Genomic DNA, 19,295 nt, shown 5'->3' with positions numbered 1-19,295 from the left:
GAACACACTTTAAGATTACTAATTCTTCATGTGGACTAACCCAACATTCTGTTAGACTTAAAGCGCAAAACCCGAACCATATTACGCATATTTTACATTTCTATGTTCTTCCAACAGAATTTTTTTTTATCTTTATTAATAAATATATATTTCTCTATATACCTGATAATGTTAATTTAAAATATATATCTATACCTATATATCTGTAGGAATATATATATATATATATATATATATATATATATATATATATATATATATATATATATATATATATATATAAAAATATGTATTTACAATAAAAAACACTGTCCTTTATGTGCTGTTCATTGAAATGTGAAATATTAATAACTCCTGTGGAGTTAGCACAGAAACAATAAGTGTTTTTTTTTAATTCTGCAATCTCCATTGAAGTTTCTGGGCAGGATAAGGTAACGCAGTCGCATTATATGAAGTTCTTTGTTTAGCATATGTCGGGTATTACTTGTGCGCAAATTTTATCCCTTATTCACCACTGTTTATAATACACAGAAAAATACATTTGAAACAGGGGAAATCTATTGATTCAACAAGAAAATGTACTGAACTAGCTAAATGCACTATTCTGCTATTGTTAAATCTATAAACATTATATAAAAAAGGGAAATTTACACGCTCGAATGAATTCCTCCCATATGCCTATTAAAATATTCCAAATCAACAATCTGTTGTATTGTAAATGTGGCGTCTAACACAATTCTAAACTTCCATTGCATCAAAGTGTCAATTTAAATAAATGATCACTTAGAAAATGCTTGTGAAATGAGCCAATGCAACCTCATGAAAAAACATGACCCACAGAAATGCTTGCATGCCCAATTGAGCATTCTTTAAATTACTTTTTTTTTAACAGATAATTGGTTCAGATTTCTGATTCAGAGTTAACGAAGCTGTATATGTTGGCAGTGTCTAATAAAATCAAATAGAGCAGAGAAGAAAAACTGTTTGGTAATTATATTGTGAATTTCTAAAAACAAAATCTAACTCAGATGTATTTCTTTTTAATTCTTCCTCCCCCCCTCCTCCCCCCCCCTACTTTAGCATGTTCTGTCAGGCAGTTGTCATAAGAAATATTGTTGCATTGTCCTCTCATTTCATTGCTCACCCTGATATCCTTTTCATTAGACCTTCCTGTTGGGATGAGAGTGACATATTGTGGGATATATTCTGACCCAAAGACAAGATCTGTTTAGCTCTTTGCCTCCTGACATGTGGAGAATATAAAGTTGAATAAACCCATAGCCCTTAGGCAACATCTCATCCTGTCACTATGGGAAAGGTAGCTAATGAGATCCTTTATAGTCTCTTGGCCCCGGTGAGAAATAATGTGCAAGTCCAATCAATGACTGCAGCTAATACAAAGAATTAACCAATCACACCAGCTTAGTTAAAAATGTAACTTTACCTTTCCAGCTCATATTCCTTCATTCCCACTTTAGCAGCCTTCATGACCTGTAATTAAACATCCCATTTAGCACATTTCATCTGTACTGTCTTCCTCAATACTAAAGTAACTGGATATATTTATTAACACATGGCAGACGGTGCTTAATCCACCACTCAGATGTTAGTATTATATAAATATATATACAGTATATATACAGTATATATATATATATATATATATATATATATATATATATATATATATATATATATATATATATATATATATATATATAAAAAAAAGTTTTGATGTGTTACGGAATTTCTTACATTTCTAGGTTAACGATAGAGGGAAGAATGTCACACTGGTGAGAATAAATGTGCTTACAATTACACAGAAAGGATAAAGCCTGAGGTATACAAAGATTTACTCTTTATTTAGTGCAAAGAAAAAAGAATTACCTCTTTATGAGCTTCACTAGAAATCCTGTTGGAGTATCTCAAAACTTCCAGTTCCATGTCCGTCTTAAACACTCGGCTGTAGGGAACACAGAGGCAGAGAATCATTTGTACTCACCGTTTATTGACTTCAGTCTTTTATTTTTGTTTATCATTTATGGAACACATCATATTTGCAGAACACCATGTTGTTCCCAGTGCATTGCTTTATAGCTTTAGAGTGTTATTTAATAAATAACCAGCCCTCATAAGCATTCCTGCTAGACCAGTCAGGTCTCCCAAAACTTTATTACAATTATTATTTTTTATCTGTTAAGCGCAGGCTATTTCATAGCTCTCAATGTTACAGCATTTGCTTTTTAGACTCTAGGGAGCGTGGCACAAACACAATTTTACACAAAACCAATACGCTTTTAATATCCTTTAAAATGCTACTTTTTTATTTTATTTTGTTATTCATCTGGAGATACATGAGGTAGAATGTTAACTGCAAAAAGAATAGCTGTAACATTTTTTTCCCATCAAGAAGGTATTGAAATCTCACATGCAATAAAAAAAATTCTTATATAAGTTTGTAAGCAAATATACTTTAAAAAGCAATGCAGGAAAATATTTTTTTAATAAAGGATTCCATTGGCTGTATAAAATGTAATGCAAAGCAATTTAGCTGATGGTCAAGGGGTTAAAATCAGGATAGGTTTATTAATTACTGTGACTGTACTGAGTGCCCCTATAAGTGTAAAGGTTTCAGAGGTCTGGCATGTACTGTAAATAACACAAAGTGCCTTCTTGGAAATTGAATCAATCTTGGAAAAATCCTCTGAGCTCTTAAAGGTCATGGCTGAACTACCATTCTCCCCCCATTTCGTAGCGGTCTTTACCATTTTATTGAAGGAAAAAAGCACTTATTGAACATGACAATGTAATTTCTCAAGCTTTTATTTTTAAATTTAAATCTGTTTGTTATTCATTAATTTTACTGCCTACACAAACGTCTTCCACTTCAGCCGTTATAAAACGTACCATTGGATTCCTTTTTGTCCCTGTATAATAATAAAAAATAAAAAAAACACACAACAAACAATATAACTGGTTTTGGTTTCAATTACTCCAGTCATCCCTAGTAGAAATAACTCTTTGTTTTGCGGTATGGGGGGTCCCTTTAACCAAAGGCTCTACCCAGTCTATTTCCAGTGTGATTCATTTCTCTTCATACAACACCTTGGCCTCTTGCGACAGAATCTTATTACATTTCTCAACTCTTCCTGTGTACTTCAATTTCAATTATTATCTGCATTTACTATTATGCGCCCCACGGTGCACTTGCCAGCAATCCCATTTATTCTCAGTGCAAACCCCAATCATTTACTTTCATTCAACTACTTTCCTGCAGATTTTGCTTCTCTTTACACTGATGTTCCTTCTCATGTGCAACTCATATTAAAGGGACATTAAACTCACAATGTAATTCCCCATAAAGGGCCAGACTACAAGTGGATCGCTATTTAACTCTCTTGAGCGTTAACTGCACAGGAAGTAAGCTTTTTGAGCTCGCCGGGTTGCGCTCATATTACAAGTTGAAAGTAAACTGTTTTTGCTTGCGCAAACACCCGATGAGCGCAAAAAAGCTGAACTAGGAATATCGCGTGCATGTTGACATATTCCCCCATAGAAGTAAACAGAGGGAAAAAAAGTTGAGGGGAACAAAACCTTACTCCCTACTTACGTGCAAACCCGATTGCATATTCTCAAGTTCGCTAACCGACATAAACATATGAATATTTCACATTCCAATGTTCTGCACATACAAGAATATGTTCTATTTATACATAAATACATATATCTGATTTTTTTGTTAAAATCTCTCTCTCACACATATACACACACAATTGCATATAGTATAGATAAATACAAATATATAGGAATATCTATTTGCATAAATATGCTCTTACAGTTTTTCCTCTACTTAAATGCAAAGGGCTCCAATGCTATATATACATATAAATATACATACATACAGTGGTATGCAAAAGCTTAGGCACCCCTGACAATTTCCATGATTTCCATTTATAAATAATTGGGTGTTTAGATCAGCAATTTCATTTTGATCTAGCAAATAACTGAAGGACACAGTAATATTTCAGTAATTAAATGAGGTGTATTGGATTAACAGAAAATGTGCAATATGCATCAAAACAAAATTAGTCAGGTGCAAACATTTGGGCACCCTTGTCATTTTGTTGATTTAAATACCTGTAACTACCTAGCACTGATTAATTGGAACACACAATTGGTTTGGGGAGCCCATTAAGCCTTGAACTTTATAGACAGGTGTATCCAATCACGAGAAAAGGTATTTAAGGTAGCCAATTGCAAGTTGTTGTTCTCTTTGACTCTCCTCTGAAGAGTGGCAACACGGGGGCCTCAAAACAACTCTCAAATTACCTGAAAACAAAGATTGTGAGGACCATAGTGAGGAAATGGAAGACCACAGGCACAGTTCTTGTTAAGGCCAGAAGTGGCAGGCCAAGTAAAATATTAGAGAGGCAAAGGATGGTGAGAACGGTCAAAAACAGCCCACAGACCCCCTCCAAATACCTAAAACATCATCTTGCTGCAGATGGTGTCACTGTGCATCGTTCAACAATTCAGCACACTTTGCATAAGGAGAAGCTGTATGGGAGCGTGATGCAGAAGAAGCCTTTTCGGCACACACGCCACAGAGTCGCTTGAGGTATGCAAACACACATTTGGACAAGCCGGCTTAATTTTGGAAGAAGGTGATGTGGACTGATGAAACAAAGATTGAGTTATTTGGTCATAACAAGGGGCGTTATGCATGGCGGCAAAAGAACACAGCGTTCCAAGACAAACACTTGCTAGTCACAGTAAAGTTTGGTGGATGTTACATCATGCTGTGGGGCTGTGTGGCCAGTGCCAGTATTCGGAATCTTGTTAAAGTTGAGGGTTGCATGGATTCCACTCATTATCAGCAGATACTTAAGAATAATGTTGAGGAATAAGTCACAAAGTTGAAGTTACGCCGGGGCTGGATATTTCAACAAAAACCCTGCTCAAAATCTACTCTGGCATTTATGCAGAGGAACAAGTACAATGTTCTGGAATAGCCATCCCAGTCCCCAGACCTGAATATCATTGAAAATCTGTGGGGTAATTTGAAGCGGTCTGTCCATGCCCGGCAACCATCAAACCCAACTGAACTGGAGCTGTTTTGCAAGGAGGAATGGTAAAACATACCTTCATCTAGGATCCAGACACTCATTACAGGCTATAGGAAGCATCTAGAGGCTGTTATTTCTGCTAAAGGAGGCTCTACTAAATATTGATGCAATATTTCTGTTGGGGTGCCCAAATGTATGCACCTGTCTAATTTTGTTTTGATGCATATTGCACATTTTCTGTTAATCCAATAAGCTTCATTTCACTACTGAAATATTACTGTGTCCTTCAGTTATTTGATAGATCAAAATGAAATTGCTGATCCATGAAAATCATGGAAATTGTCAGGGGTGCCTAAACTTTTGCATACGATTGTACATATCCATATTTAGACATGTATATGTATGTATGTCTATGTTAAAGTCATTCGCCTGCCTTTTTGTTTCTAACACTTGAGACCTCATATCTTTGAGCCCTTATAACCTTTTTGTGCAATATTTTTTTGAATATTATTTATAATATTTTATTTATTTATTAGATAGTGTTATTATGAGTCTAAGGGGCCGATTTATGAATGTGCGAGCAGACACGATACGATATAGCGTATCATGTTCGCTGCACATCGTTAAATGCTGAAAGCATACGCTGTCAGCATTTATCATTGCACAATCAGTTACTTTTATCTCTTAATACCAGCGGTAAACCCAACAAGCGCAAACACCCGTGAAAACTGCTTCATGCAGTTATATTTTTAAAAAAATATGCTACAATATTTTAATAATAAAAAGGAAGAATATTCTTTATTTTGGGTACAATTGGGGAACATTTTTAAAATTACCAGAGATCTGATCTTTCGGAGCACAATTTGCTAACGCGAGCTTGCGATACAATTAACCAGCCACTTGCGAATTTGCCCATTTAAGGGTGCACAATAATTTAGCACTCCTCTTGTAATCTAGCCCATAGTACTATATAATATTAAATATAGAGGGCAAGTGTACAGCCAGAAAAGCAAAAACAGTAATGCTGTCAGTAACAGTGCATATAGAGGGGCAGCTTTGCAATAATTGTTTCATCTCTCTTTTTAGTACTTCTATTAAAGCACCAGAACACTCAACAGCCAGTTACTTATCAGCAATCACACTGTATTAACAAGTAAAGTAGATGAAGAGACAATTATTGTAATATGAAAAAAATATTAATTTACCTTTTTTTCTTCATTCTCTGTTGGGCTCAATTTTATAAATTTACAGATTAATCAGCACACATATTAACTAGTGAAGTTCATTTTGAGTAAACTCCCTTTAACATTTTCTTTTGTTTTGTTGTTAGAGGCACAGGGACTTTAAAGGGATTTCCAAGCCTTTATAGATAGAGTTTCTAAATCTTGCAAATTTGTATATGAGGTTCCTTTATGAGGGAACCTCATATATCTTTCATAATAAACCACGTTCCCCTTCTGAATAATACTAGGACATAAGTCCAAGTATGTATGTATTGTGTGATCAAGATATGACATTTTTTTGCATAGCTCAAGACTTTCACCATATATTTTATTTATCAGAACACCACAGAGACTTCAAGATAACATCTCGAGGTGAGGAATTAGGTTGGGGTTCTCAATGCCCTATGGACTCTTTCCATCTCAATAGGTTGTACCTGTGTGTTGGTCACTTTATATAGAAGCAAGCCTTATAGGTACTCTGCTAGTTCAGATGCCAATAACTGCTCAGGGATTCCCCAGACTCTTAAATTATTGCATCTGCCTCTATTGTCAAAGTTCTCTAACTTTTCTTGTAGTGCTTCAATGTTGGAGACTTGAACAGTAGCCTGTGTTGTAACAGAACTTACTAAATCCTTAATTGTCTCCTGAATCTCTTCCACATCATACATTTTAATTATAGTGAGATATGTAGATCACCAACCCCAAAACACATCAAGAAGATTTTCCATTAAAGCCACTATGCCCCCTTCGTTTAACTTAGAGATGGATGAGACATATTCATATTAAAGTGTAATTCCCTTGCCCTTCTCTCTCCATAAGGTACAAGGAAACATATTTTGGAAACAGGGGAGAATCCTTTCTTCAATACATGCTCTTGTGATGAAAATAGAGCACCTATACCATTTACACAACATACATACCATGAATTAACAAATTCTCCTCTAGTAGTGGATGATTGCCTTTGGAATGTCAACCACTTTTCTACAAGGTGAATTTTAGCTTGCCCTGGGCTTAAAAAAAAAGAAAAGGCCTAAGCAACCAGAATTAAGCACCAAAATGAGGGTAAACACACCACATGCATATGGAACAAAATAATGGTGGGTGGAAAAGCCACTTTCTCATTCCCAAAAATCCAAAATGCATAAATATAAAACCCTAGATTTTAAAATATTTAAAAGGGGCAATCCTACTTTTTTTTTCAAATAAGTGACCCTGTGCCCTTAATGCTGTCATGTGACTGACACACCAATGCAAAATACCTCACAGAATCTGTCCTATTTTTTGGGTATAACAATTCTAAGAAGCCCCTTATCAAACCTTCCATCCATGAAAAATATCATAAGACAATTCATTATTTCTTCACTTTTTTTCTTCTTATATAAATTACAACTTCCTTTAAAGTGACGGTAAACGTTCCCCTTTGTATAAACAGATCCGAATTGTTAGCAATAATTTAGATGGAGTTGCGCTTTAAGTTACGTTTAAATGTAGCGATGACATTCAAAAACCCCACTCTCCAGGAGCCCACTTTGTAATTTGTATTTATGAGCCAACTGTTTGAACTGTTCTCCAATCGGCATTCTAGTAAAAAAAAAAAAAATGTGTGAGCGCTGTATGGCAAGAGTGCAGATTGGAGAACAAAATCTTACTTTGGAAGTAGGCGGCCGGAGTGTGTGATATTTGAATTTCTAAAATATTGATAACATTCCGGATTTATTTATACAAAAGGGCAAAGTTTACCATCACCTTAAGAGCACTTTCCCTGCTTTCAATGGTGATATTTATTAATGAAGTTTAACTTATACTGGCAGTATTACAGACTAGAAATTCACGCTAACAATATCAGTATGCAGAGGCCCTATGGTCCAGACATGAATGGGTGCAAGAAGCAGAGGCCTGTAGAATTGGTAACTGTCTTTTTGTATAAGTTTCTCAAAATCTGAAAGTAGTTTAGAGATGTCAGATCCCCTTTAACCACTCTAAGAGGTGACAGAGGTGACTGAGACAGTTGAAAAATACCCGGGGCAAACGTAGAAATACACTGACAGTAATTGTACGGACAAGCAGTGTTATAATTCACCCGGGCAAAGTCAGAGTCTGTGAGAAAATCTCTCCTCCTACGCAATGTTCACATCCTTAGAAATGTAAATGACAAGAAACAAGTATCACTAGAGTGAAATCAGATTTTTTTATAGCCTGCTAATTAAAGGGATGTAACTGTTAAATGTCCCCCGATGTTACTGTAAAATACTGATAAAACTCAATCTGAAATGCACAAGAAAATTTCCTTTTGGGAAAAAAGTATTTTAAATACACAAATATCAGCAAATGCTTCTAGTAAAATAACAAAATTTATGCTTACCTGATAAATTTATTTCTCTTGTGGTGTATCCAGTCCACGGATTCATCCATTACTTGTGGGATATTCTCCTTCCCAACAGGAAGCTGCAAGAGGATCACCCACAGCAGAGCTGTCTATATAGCACCTCCCCTAACTGTCACCCCCAGTCATTCGACCGAAGACAAGCAAGAGAAAGGGGAAACTATAGGGTGCAGTGGTGACTGTAGTTTAAAAAATAAATAACACCTGCCTTAAAATGACAGGGCGGGCCGTGGACTGGATACACCACAAGAGAAATAAATTTATCAGGTAAGCATAAATTTTGTTTTCTCAGGTAAGGTGTATCCAGTCCACGGATTCATCCATTACTTGTGGGACACCAATACCAAAGCTATAGGACACGGATGAAGGGAGGGACAAGGTAGGCGCTCAAACGGAGGGCACCACTGCCTGTAAGACCTTTCTCCCAAAAATAGCCTCTGAAGAAGCAAAAGTATCAAATTTGTAGAATTTAGAAAAAGTATGAAGAGAAGACCAAGTCGCCTTACAAATCTGTTCAACAGAAGCCTCATTTTTAAAAGCCCATGTGGAAGCTACTGCTCTAGTGGAATGAGCTGTAATTCTCTCAGGAGGCTGCTGGCCAGCAGTCTTGTAAGCAAAGCGGATTATGCTTCTTAACCAAAAAGAAAGGGAAGTTGCCGAAGCCTTTTGGCCTCTCCTCTGTCCAGAGTAAACCACAAACAAAGCAGATGTTTGACGAAAATCTTTAGTGGCTTGTAAATAGAATTTTAAAGCACGGACCACATCAAGATTGTGTAATAGACGTTCCTTCTTTGAAGAAGGATTAGGACATAGTGAAGGAACAACAATCTCCTGATTGATATTCTTATTAGATACCACCTAAGGAAGAAACCCAGGTTTGGTACGCAACACTACCTTATCAGCATGGAAAATGAGATGAGGAGAATCACATTGTAAAGCCGATAACTCCGAAACTCGTCGAGCCGAAGAGATAGCTAACAAAAACAGAACTTTCCAAGACAACAGCTTGATATCTATGGAATGCAAAGGTTCAAACGGAACCCCTTGAAGAACTTTAAGAACTAAATTTAGACCCCATGGCGGAGCAACAAGTTTAAACACAGGGTTGATTCTAACTAAAGCCTGACAAAACGCCTGAACGTCTGGAGAATTAGCCAGACGCTTGTGCAAAAGAATAGACAGCGCAGAAATCTGTCCCTTTAAGGAACTAGCCGACAATCCCTTCTCCAATCCTTCTTGGAGAAAAGATAATATTCTAGGAATCCTGACCTTACTCCATGAGTAACCCTTGGATTCACACCAATGAAGATATTTACACCATCTCTTATGATAGATTTTCCTGGTAACCGGCTTACGAGCCTGAATTAAGGTATCAATGACCGATTCAGAGAAACCACGCTTTGATAAAATCAAGCATTCAATATCCAAGCAGTCAGACACAGAGAAATTAGGTTTGGATGGTTGAAAGGACCCTGAAGTAGAAGGTCCTGCCTCAGTGGCAGAGTCCATGGTGGACAGGATGACATGTCCACCAGGTCTGCATACCAAGTCCTGCGTGGCCACGCAGGTGCTATCAAAATTACCGAAGCTCTCTCCTGCCTGATCTTGGCAATCAGACGAGGGAGCAGAGGAAACGGTGGAAACACATAAGCCAGGTTGAAGGACCAAGGCGCTGCTAGAGCATCTATCAGCGTTGCCTTGGGGTCCCTGGACCTGGTCCCGTAACAAGGAAGCTTGGCGTTGTGGCAAGACGCCATGAGATCCAGTTCTGGTTTTCTCCAAAGTTGAATCAACTGAGCAAATACCTCCGGATGGAGTTCCCACTCTCCCGGATGAAAAGTCTGCCGACTTAGAAAATCCGCCTCCCAGTTCTCGACCCCTGGGATATAGATAGCCGATAGATGGCAAGAGTGAACCTCTGCCCAAATAATTATCTTTGAAACCTCCAACATTGCTAGGGAACTCCTTATGGTTGATGTAGGCTACAGTCGTGATATTGTCCAACTGAAATCTGATGAACCTGACCCCAGCTAGCTGAGGCCACGCCTGAAGAGCATTGAAAATCGCTCTTAGTTCCAGAATGTTTATTGGGAGGAGTGCCTCCTCCTGAGTCCACTAGCACTGAGCCTTCAGGGAGTTCAAGACTGCACCCCAGCCCAGAAGGCTGGCATCTGTCGTTACTATAGTCCAATCTGGCCTGCGGAAGCTCATCCCCTTGGACAGATGGACCTGACATAGCCACTAGAAAAGAGAATCCCTGGTTTCTTGATCCAGATTTAGTATAATCTGTGTAATCCCCATTCCACTGACTGAGCATGCAAAGTTGCAGCGGTCTGAGATGTAGGCGGGCAAACGTTACTAAGTCCATTGCCGTTACCATTAAACCGATTACTTCCATACACTGAGCCACTGAAGGACGAGAAGTGGAATAAAGAACACGGCAAGAGTCTAGAAGTTTTGACAATCTGGCCTTCGTTAGGTAAATCTTCATTTCTACCAAATCTGTCAGAGTCCCTAGGAATGAAACTTTTGTTAGAGGTGATAGAGAACTCTTTTCTTCGTTCACCTTCCACCCATGGGACCTCAGAAATGCCGTATGGGACCTGGCGATTTGAAAAGTCGACGCCTGTATCAGAATGTCGTCTAAGTAAGGGGCTACTGCTATACCCCGCGGCCTTAGGACCGCTAGGAGGGACCCTAGAACCTTTGTAAAGATTCTTGGTGCCGTGGCCAACCCGAAGGGAAGAGCAACAAACTGGTAGTGCCTGTCTAGAAAGGCAAACCTGAGAAAATGATGATGATCTTTGAGTATCGGGATGTGAAGATAAGCATCCTTTAAGTCTACGGTAGTCAAATATTGATCCTCCTGGATCATAGGAAGGATGGTTCAAATAGTCTCCATCTTGAAGGATGGGACTCTGAGAAATTTGTTTAAGATCTTGAGATCTAAGATTGGTCTGAATGTTCCCTCTTTCTTGGGAAATACAAACAGATTTGAATAGAAGCCCTGCCCCTGTTCCTCCTGCGAAACTGGGTGGATCACTCCCATAACTAGGAGGTCTTGATCACAATGTAAGAATGCCTCTCTCTTTATCTGGTTTGCAGATAAATGTGAGAGATGAAATCTCCCTTTTGGGGGAGAGGTTTTGAATTCCAGAAGATAACCCTTGGACACAATTTCCAATGCCCAGGGATCCTGGACATCTCTTGCCCAAGCCTGGGCGAAGAGAGAGATTCTGCCCCCTACTAGTTCCGTTTCCGGATCGGGGGCTGCTCCTTCATGCTGTCTTAGAGGCAGCAGCAGGCTTTTTGGCCTGTTTCCCCTTGTTCCAAGCCTCGTTAGGTCTCCAGACCGGCTTAGACTGGGCAAAAGTTCCCTCTTGTCTTGTGTTAGAGGAAGTTGAAGCTGCGCCACTCTTGAAGTTTCGAAAGGGCCGAAAACTAGACTGTTTGGTCCTTAATTTGTTGGACCTGTCTTGAGGAAGGGCGTGACCTTTTCCTCCAGTGATGTCAGAAAGGATCTCCTTCAGTCCAGGCCCGAATAGGGTCTGTCCTTTGAAGGGAATGTTGAGAAGTTTAGACTTTGAAGTCACGTCAGCTGACCAGAATTTAAGCCATAGCGCCCTACGCGCCTGAATAGCAAAACCTGAATTTTTAGCCGTTAGTTTGGTTAAATGAACAACGGCGTCAGAAACAAATGAATTGGCTAGCTTAAGGGCCTTAAGCTTGTCAATAATATCTTCCAACGGTGTTTCAACCTGTAGAGCCTCCTCTAGAGACTCAAACCAGAAAGCCGCAGCAGCAGTGACTGGGGCAATGCATGCAAGAGGCTGGAGAATAAAACCTTGTTGAATAAAATTTTTCTTAAGGTAACCCTCTAATTTTTTATCCATTGGATCTAGAAAAGCACAACTGTCCTCGACAGGGATAGTGGTACGCTTGGCTAGAGTAGAAACTGCTCCCTCCACCATAGGGACCGTCTGCCACAAGTCCTGTGTAGCGGCGTCTATAGGAAACATCTTTTTAAAAACAGGAGGGGGAGAGAACGGTACACCTGGTCTATCCCATTCCTTAGTAATAATTTCAGAAAACCTCTTAGGGATTGGAAAAACATCAGTGTAAGTAGGTACTGCATAGTATTTATCCAATCTACATAATTTCTCTGGGACTACAATAGCGCCACAGTCATCCAGAGTTGCTAAGACCTCCCTGAGCAATATGCAGAGGTGTTCAAGCTTAAATTTATGTAGACATATCAGAATCAGGTTGAAGTATCTTCCCTGAATCAGAAAAATCACCCACAGATTGAAGCTCCCCTGCTTCGGCTTCAGTACATTGTGAGGGTGTATCAGACATAGCCACTAAAGCGTCAGAGAGCTCTGTATTTATTCTAGTCCCAGAGCTGTCTCGCTTTCCTTGTAATCCTGGCAGTTTAGACAATACCTCTGTAAGGGTATGACTCATAACTGCCGCCATGTCTTGTAAGGTATATGCAATGGGCGCGCTAGATGTACTTGGCGTCCCCTGAGCAGGAGTAATAGGTTCTGAAACGTGGGGAGAGTTAGACGGCATAACTTCCTCCTTGTCAATTTCTTCTGGTGATATATTTTTTAAAGCCAGAATATGGTCTTTGTAATTTATAGTAAAATCAGTGCATTTGGTACACATTCTAAGAGGGGGTTCCACAATGGCTTCTAAACATAACGAACAATGAGTTTCCTCTATGTCAGACATGTTTAAACAGACTAGTAATGAGACCAGCAAGCTTGGAAAACACTTTAATAACTGTGAACAAGCAAAAAATAAAAACGGTACTGTGCCTTTAAGAGAAAAAAAACAATCACATAAACTGCAAAACAGTGAAAAACGCCGTAAATTCTACGAATTTTTTACAGTGTGTATAATAGACTGAAATAGCATTGCACCCACTTGCAAATGGATGATTAACCCCTTAGTTTCAAAACCGGATCAAAAAAACGATATAACCATTTTTTAACAGTCACAACCAACTGCCACAGCTCTACTGTGGCTCTTACCTGCCCATACAACGACTTTGGAAGGCACAAAGCCCCTTTAGAGGGGTCCTATATGTCAGATGACTCCTTCAGGGAAGCTGGATGTCTCAAGCTGCAAAAACAACTGCGCAATTGGGGCGCGAAAATAGGCCCCTCCCAACATGTACTCACAGTGAGAGGGCCTTAAAAAACTATCCCTAGTGCAAAATCTAGTCAGTGCAAAACTATCCCTAGTGCAAAAACTGGGCCCCAGAATAAAGTTTTATCACCAGTAGTAATAAACGTTTATATACATCAAGCAAACGTTATATCTATTAAGTAATGATAGTAAATAACAAAAATATTACCCTTTACAGCAAGCATGATACCAGTCGTTATTAAATCACTGTAATCAGGCTTACCTTAAATAAAACCGGCACTGTCAGCATTTTCTAGCTTATCATCTCTCTAGAAAAATTTAAACTGCACATACCTCAGAGCAGGTAATCCTGCACGCTATTCCCCCAGCTGAAGTTACCCATCTCTTCAGTTATGTGTGAGAACAGCAGTGGACCTTAGTTACAACCGCTAAGATAATCAAAAACCTTAGGCAGACTCTCTTTCAACTTTCTGCCTGAGGCCAAAATAGTACAACTCCGGTACCATTTGAAAATAATAAACTTTTGATTGAAGATAAACTACATTAATTCACCACATCTCTCTAGCTTCTTCCCTTGTCGAGAGCTGCAAGAGAATGACTGGGGGTGGCAGTTAGGGGTGGAGCTATATAGACAGCTCTGCTGTGGGTGATCCTCTTGCAGCTTCCTGTTGGGAAGGAGAATATCCCACAAGTAATGGATGAATCCGTGGACTGGATACACCTTACAAGAGAAATGTACATAAGCCCTGTGTACACTGATTCAATGATAGTGACTTATCTGTAATGAATTATATTCTGGAAATGAGGTGTGGGTTTTGCCACTAATTAATTGTGTACCTGACATAACAAATGGAAAAGCAGCATTTATTTATCGCTGACAAATACATGCCACCGCTCAATCTCTGAACAGGCACGATGTTTGAATTCAGGTGCATGAGCCATATGTACATATGGGGGCCGATTTATCAAGTGCCCAATTGCCCTCTGCTCCTTAACTGGCCCGCCTGCTTTGAGGCTGCGGACATCAATCCGCCCAATCTCATACAATCGGGCTGATTGACACCCCCTGGTAGCGGCTGATTGGCTGCGAATCTGCAGGGGGCTGTATTGCACAAGCAGTTCACCAGAACTGCTTGTGCAATGTTAAATGCAGACAGCGTATGCCGTCGGCATTCAGCGATGTCTGTCGGATATGCTACGGTTCCATGGTCTGTGCACAGTATGGCTATCACTGTTTATTAAATTGCTTCTATTCAAAACAGTCATGCATTCATGTGATTTTCAGTGTTGAGTTTTATATATGTAGTTTTTAAATAGCACCTATAAACAGAATGATCCAATCAGAGTTCTTTCTAATACTGTCTCTCATGAGATTTTTTTTTTTTTTACTAAACTTATTTAGTGCCAAGAGTGTGACTTTAGTGGTGTTAATTGTGAGATCAGCCTGAGAAAACAGTAACATTACTGAGAAACGCATCGTTGTATTTTATCTATGTGTTTAATAAACACTTGTTTTTACGTTTTCTAAAGTTACTTGCTATTTTTGATCCAACTTTTTTATTCACAATAACAAACCTTTGTTGTGGTTGTGAACCACACCCTGAACTCTACAAGCAAGCTGAAATATACACCATATACCTGGTCATACACCTGGCTTCACTTGATCGTGGAGGAGAGCTTGCCAGGCAGCTCAGAGGCTCTGGCCTGCCTAGTCTGCACTACATTACAGTGCTAGACCACAAGTAATTTATCCACCTATTAGCAAAATATTTTTATTCATACAGTATTATGCTATGTGGGGATTGTCTCTTATATTTATAGAGCATACACCAGAGTTGTTCCTGTCATATATACCTGGAGAGAGTTCACCGGACAACTCTGAGGATCCGGTCTGCCTAGTTTGCACTACATCACAGTGCTTGAATACATGTGAGTGTATTTGATTCAAAATTGTATATCTAGCATATATTTGCAGAATCACGCTATGTTGGCGCCTTCTCCTTTTCCTATAAAGTTGAAAAGAAACAGAGCAGTCAAAATTAAAGGGACACTGAACCCAATTTTTTTCTTTCGTGATTCAGATAGAGCATGCGATTTTAAGCAACTTTCTAATTTACTCCTATTATCACATTTTCTTCATTCTCTTAGTATCTTTATTTGAAAAGCAAGAATGTAAGTTTAGATGAAGGCCCATTTTTGGTGAACAACCTGGGTTGTTCTTGCCGATTGGTGGATTAATTTACCAACCAATAAACAAGTGCTATCCAGGGTACTGAACTTAAAAATAGCTTAGATGTCTTCTTTTTTCAAATAAAGATAGCAAGAGTACAAAGACAAAATGATAATAGGAGTAAATTAGAAAGTTGCTTAAAATTGAATGATCTATCTAAATCACAAAAGAAAAAATTTGGGTTCAGTCTCCCTTTAAACTTGATTGATGATTTTCTCTTAATATCTTTGTTGTAAAGTATATGCCCATATTCTAAGCAGCAGCAGCAGCAATGCACTAATGGGAGCTAGCTGGTGATTAGTGGTAACACACCTTTGTCCCTTGGCTCACCAGATGTGCTCAGCTATCTCCCAGCAGTGCATCACAGCACTGGAGATGACTAGCTATGTGTTTAACCACTTTGGCAGGGGTTAAAGGGACACTAAACCCAATTTTCTTTCATGATTCAGATAGAGCATGCAATTTTAAGCAACTTTCTAATTTACTCCTATTATCCATTTTCTTCATTCTCTTGGTATCTTTATTTGAAAAGCAGAAAAGAGAACGATGAAAATTTGTAATGGGAGTAAATTAGAAAGTTGCTTAAAATTACATGCTCTATCTGAATCATGAAAGAAAAAAAGTGTGATTTTTTTCCATTTTTTCATCATATTTTAAAATTTTGTTGAAAAAATGGTATCTTTCAAAAGTCCATTTATTGGCGAGAAAAACTGTATATAATATGTGTGGGTACAGTAAATGAGTAAGAGGAAAATTACAGCTAAACACAAACAACGCAGTAATGTAAAAATAGCCCTGGTTCCAAACGGTCAGAAAATGGAAACGTGCTGTGGTCCTTAAAGGGGTAAAAGGGACATCAAACTCAAAATTAAAGGGATATAAACGTGCAAAAAAGAAACATAAATTTATATGCAAGAAATTATTATTATTATTAATAATAATAATAATTTAAAAGGATACTAAACCCTATATTTTTTCTAACGTTGACCCACAAAATTTGTTACACATCTACAACCACCAAAAAGCAACCATACTAAATAGTTTCTAAATGTTGTCCTGAGTTTAGAAATACCCAATGTTTAAATGTTCTTGGCTTTTTTTGCAAGTTATAAGGCAATAAATACAAGTAGCACTTTGCTATTTCCAAATCATTTTTTCCCCCCAAGATTAGCGATAGTTACATTGGAACACTGATATCTGTCAGGAATCCCTGAATATCCTTCGACATGTATATATTTTTTTTAGAAGACAACCCAAAGTATTGATCTAGGCCCATTTTGGTATATATCATGCCACCATTTCACCACCAAATGCGATCAAATAAAAAAAAAAATGTTCACTTTTCCACAAACTTTTTCACAAACTTTAGGTTTCTCACTGAAATTATTTACAAACAGCTTGTGCAATTATGGCACAAATGGTTGTAAATGCTTCTCTGGGATCCCCTTTGTTCAGAAATAGCAGACTTATATGGCTTTGGTGTTGCTTTTTGGTAATTAGAAGGCCGCTAAATCCCGCTGTGCACCACACGTGTATTATGTCCATCAGTAAAGGGGTTAATTAGGGAGCTTGTAGGGTTAATTTTAGCTTTAGTGTAGTAGACAACCCAAAGTATTGATCTAGGCCCATTTTGGTATATTTCATGCCACTATTTCACCGCCAAATGCAATAAAAAAATAAAACAAAACGTTACATTTTTCACAATTTTAGGTTTCTCACTGAAATTATTTACAAACAGCTTGTGCAAATATGGCACAAGTGGTTGTAAATGCTTCTATGGGATCCCCTTTGCTCAGAAATAGCAGACATATATAGCTTTGGCGTTGCTTTTTGGTAATAAGAAGGTCACTAAATGCTGCTGCGCACCACACTTGTATTATGCCCAGCAGTTAAGGGAATTAGGTAGCTTGTAGGGTTAATTTTAGCTTTAGTGTAGAGATCAGCCTCCCACCTGACACATCCCAACCCCTGATCCCTTCCTGACCCCCCCTCAAACAGCTTTCTTCCCTCTCCCACCTCACAATTGTCACTGCCATCTTAAGTACTGGCAGAAAGTCTGCCAGTACTAAAATAAAATGCATTTTTTGTAATTTTTTTATTATTTATATACAGTCTGCAGTGATGGATCCCCCCTTAGCCCCCAACCATCCTTATTTAGCCCCCAATTACCCTTATCCCCCCCCATACTTGTCTCTAACCCTCCTTATTTTTTTATTTAAAATAATTATTTTCTGTAGTGTAGCGCCCCCCCCTTAATAATCTACCTCCCTCCAAGATCCCTTGTGCAACATCCCATATCCCCCCTCCCTCTCCATCCTTCACATGCATTTAGCTTTAACAGTGTAGATTTGGCTGGCATGCGCACGACTCCCCAGCGCACCATTGATGGCCCATGCATCGGTGGCTAAAAAAGGGGAGTGCAGTGATGCCTGAATATCACTACGATACCAGCACTTCAAGCCCCAGAGGACGTGCCAGGCACATCCTTGGTAGTTAAGGGTAGTTTTTTGTAGGACGTACCTGGCACGTCCTCTGTCGTTAAGGGGCTTTATAGGGATACTGGGTTTTCGCGCTCATTTGCGTGCAAGTTAGTTTGCTAGAATGATTCATGTGACTTCAGAGCTCTAGTTATCTCTTTTGCAAAACTAAAAAGTGTCAAAAAAAATTAAGAAAACATTAAAAAATTATAGTTACAGTGTTACACTCATAATAGCACTATCTTATAAAAATGTATTTAAAAAAAATATTGCACACAAAAATTATAAGGGCTAAAGATCTCAGGTCTTAGAAAACAAAAGGCAGGCAAAGGGCTTTAACATAGAGAAACATACAGGTCTAAATATGTATATGTACATATTTATTTATGTGTTTATATGTGTGCACATGTATTTACAGACATATATACACATACAAACACATAAATACATATGAATACATATATATATATATATATATATATATATATATATATATATATATATATATATATATATATATATATATATATATATATATATATATATATATATATATGTGTGTGTGTGTGTGTGTGCGTGTGTGTGTGCGCGCATTGGAGTCCTTTGCAGTTAAGTAGAGGAAAACATGTAAAAACATATTTATGCACTATTCATATTTCATAAAGTGTTATACTGTGCATTTACTGTAAATATTTCACATTCCAATGTTCTGCACATAGAATATGTTAAAAGTATTTATAAATATATTTTCCTACTATGTGA

At 38.2% G+C, this 19,295-nt stretch overlaps 1 protein-coding gene across 1 annotated transcript in view; it reads right to left on the bottom strand.

The window, feature by feature from the left end:
* PEPD (peptidase D) overlaps positions 1–19,295 on the bottom strand; it is a 999,359-nt gene that overhangs the window by 588,009 nt on the left and 392,055 nt on the right. Inside the window, exons 8-9 of the mRNA XM_053701517.1 lie at positions 1,888–1,963; positions 1,445–1,491 (exon numbers count right to left, since the gene is read on the bottom strand). Of these exons, the coding sequence (XP_053557492.1) occupies positions 1,445–1,491; positions 1,888–1,963 (123 nt within the window). The remainder of the gene's footprint in view (positions 1–1,444; positions 1,492–1,887; positions 1,964–19,295) is intronic.

Source organism: Bombina bombina, chromosome 1 (assembly GCF_027579735.1).
Source record: "Bombina bombina isolate aBomBom1 chromosome 1, aBomBom1.pri, whole genome shotgun sequence".
Taxonomy (NCBI): domain Eukaryota; kingdom Metazoa; phylum Chordata; class Amphibia; order Anura; family Bombinatoridae; genus Bombina; species Bombina bombina.
The sequence above is the reverse complement of the archived record's forward strand: the minus strand, read 5'-3'. Positions and strand labels throughout refer to the sequence as shown.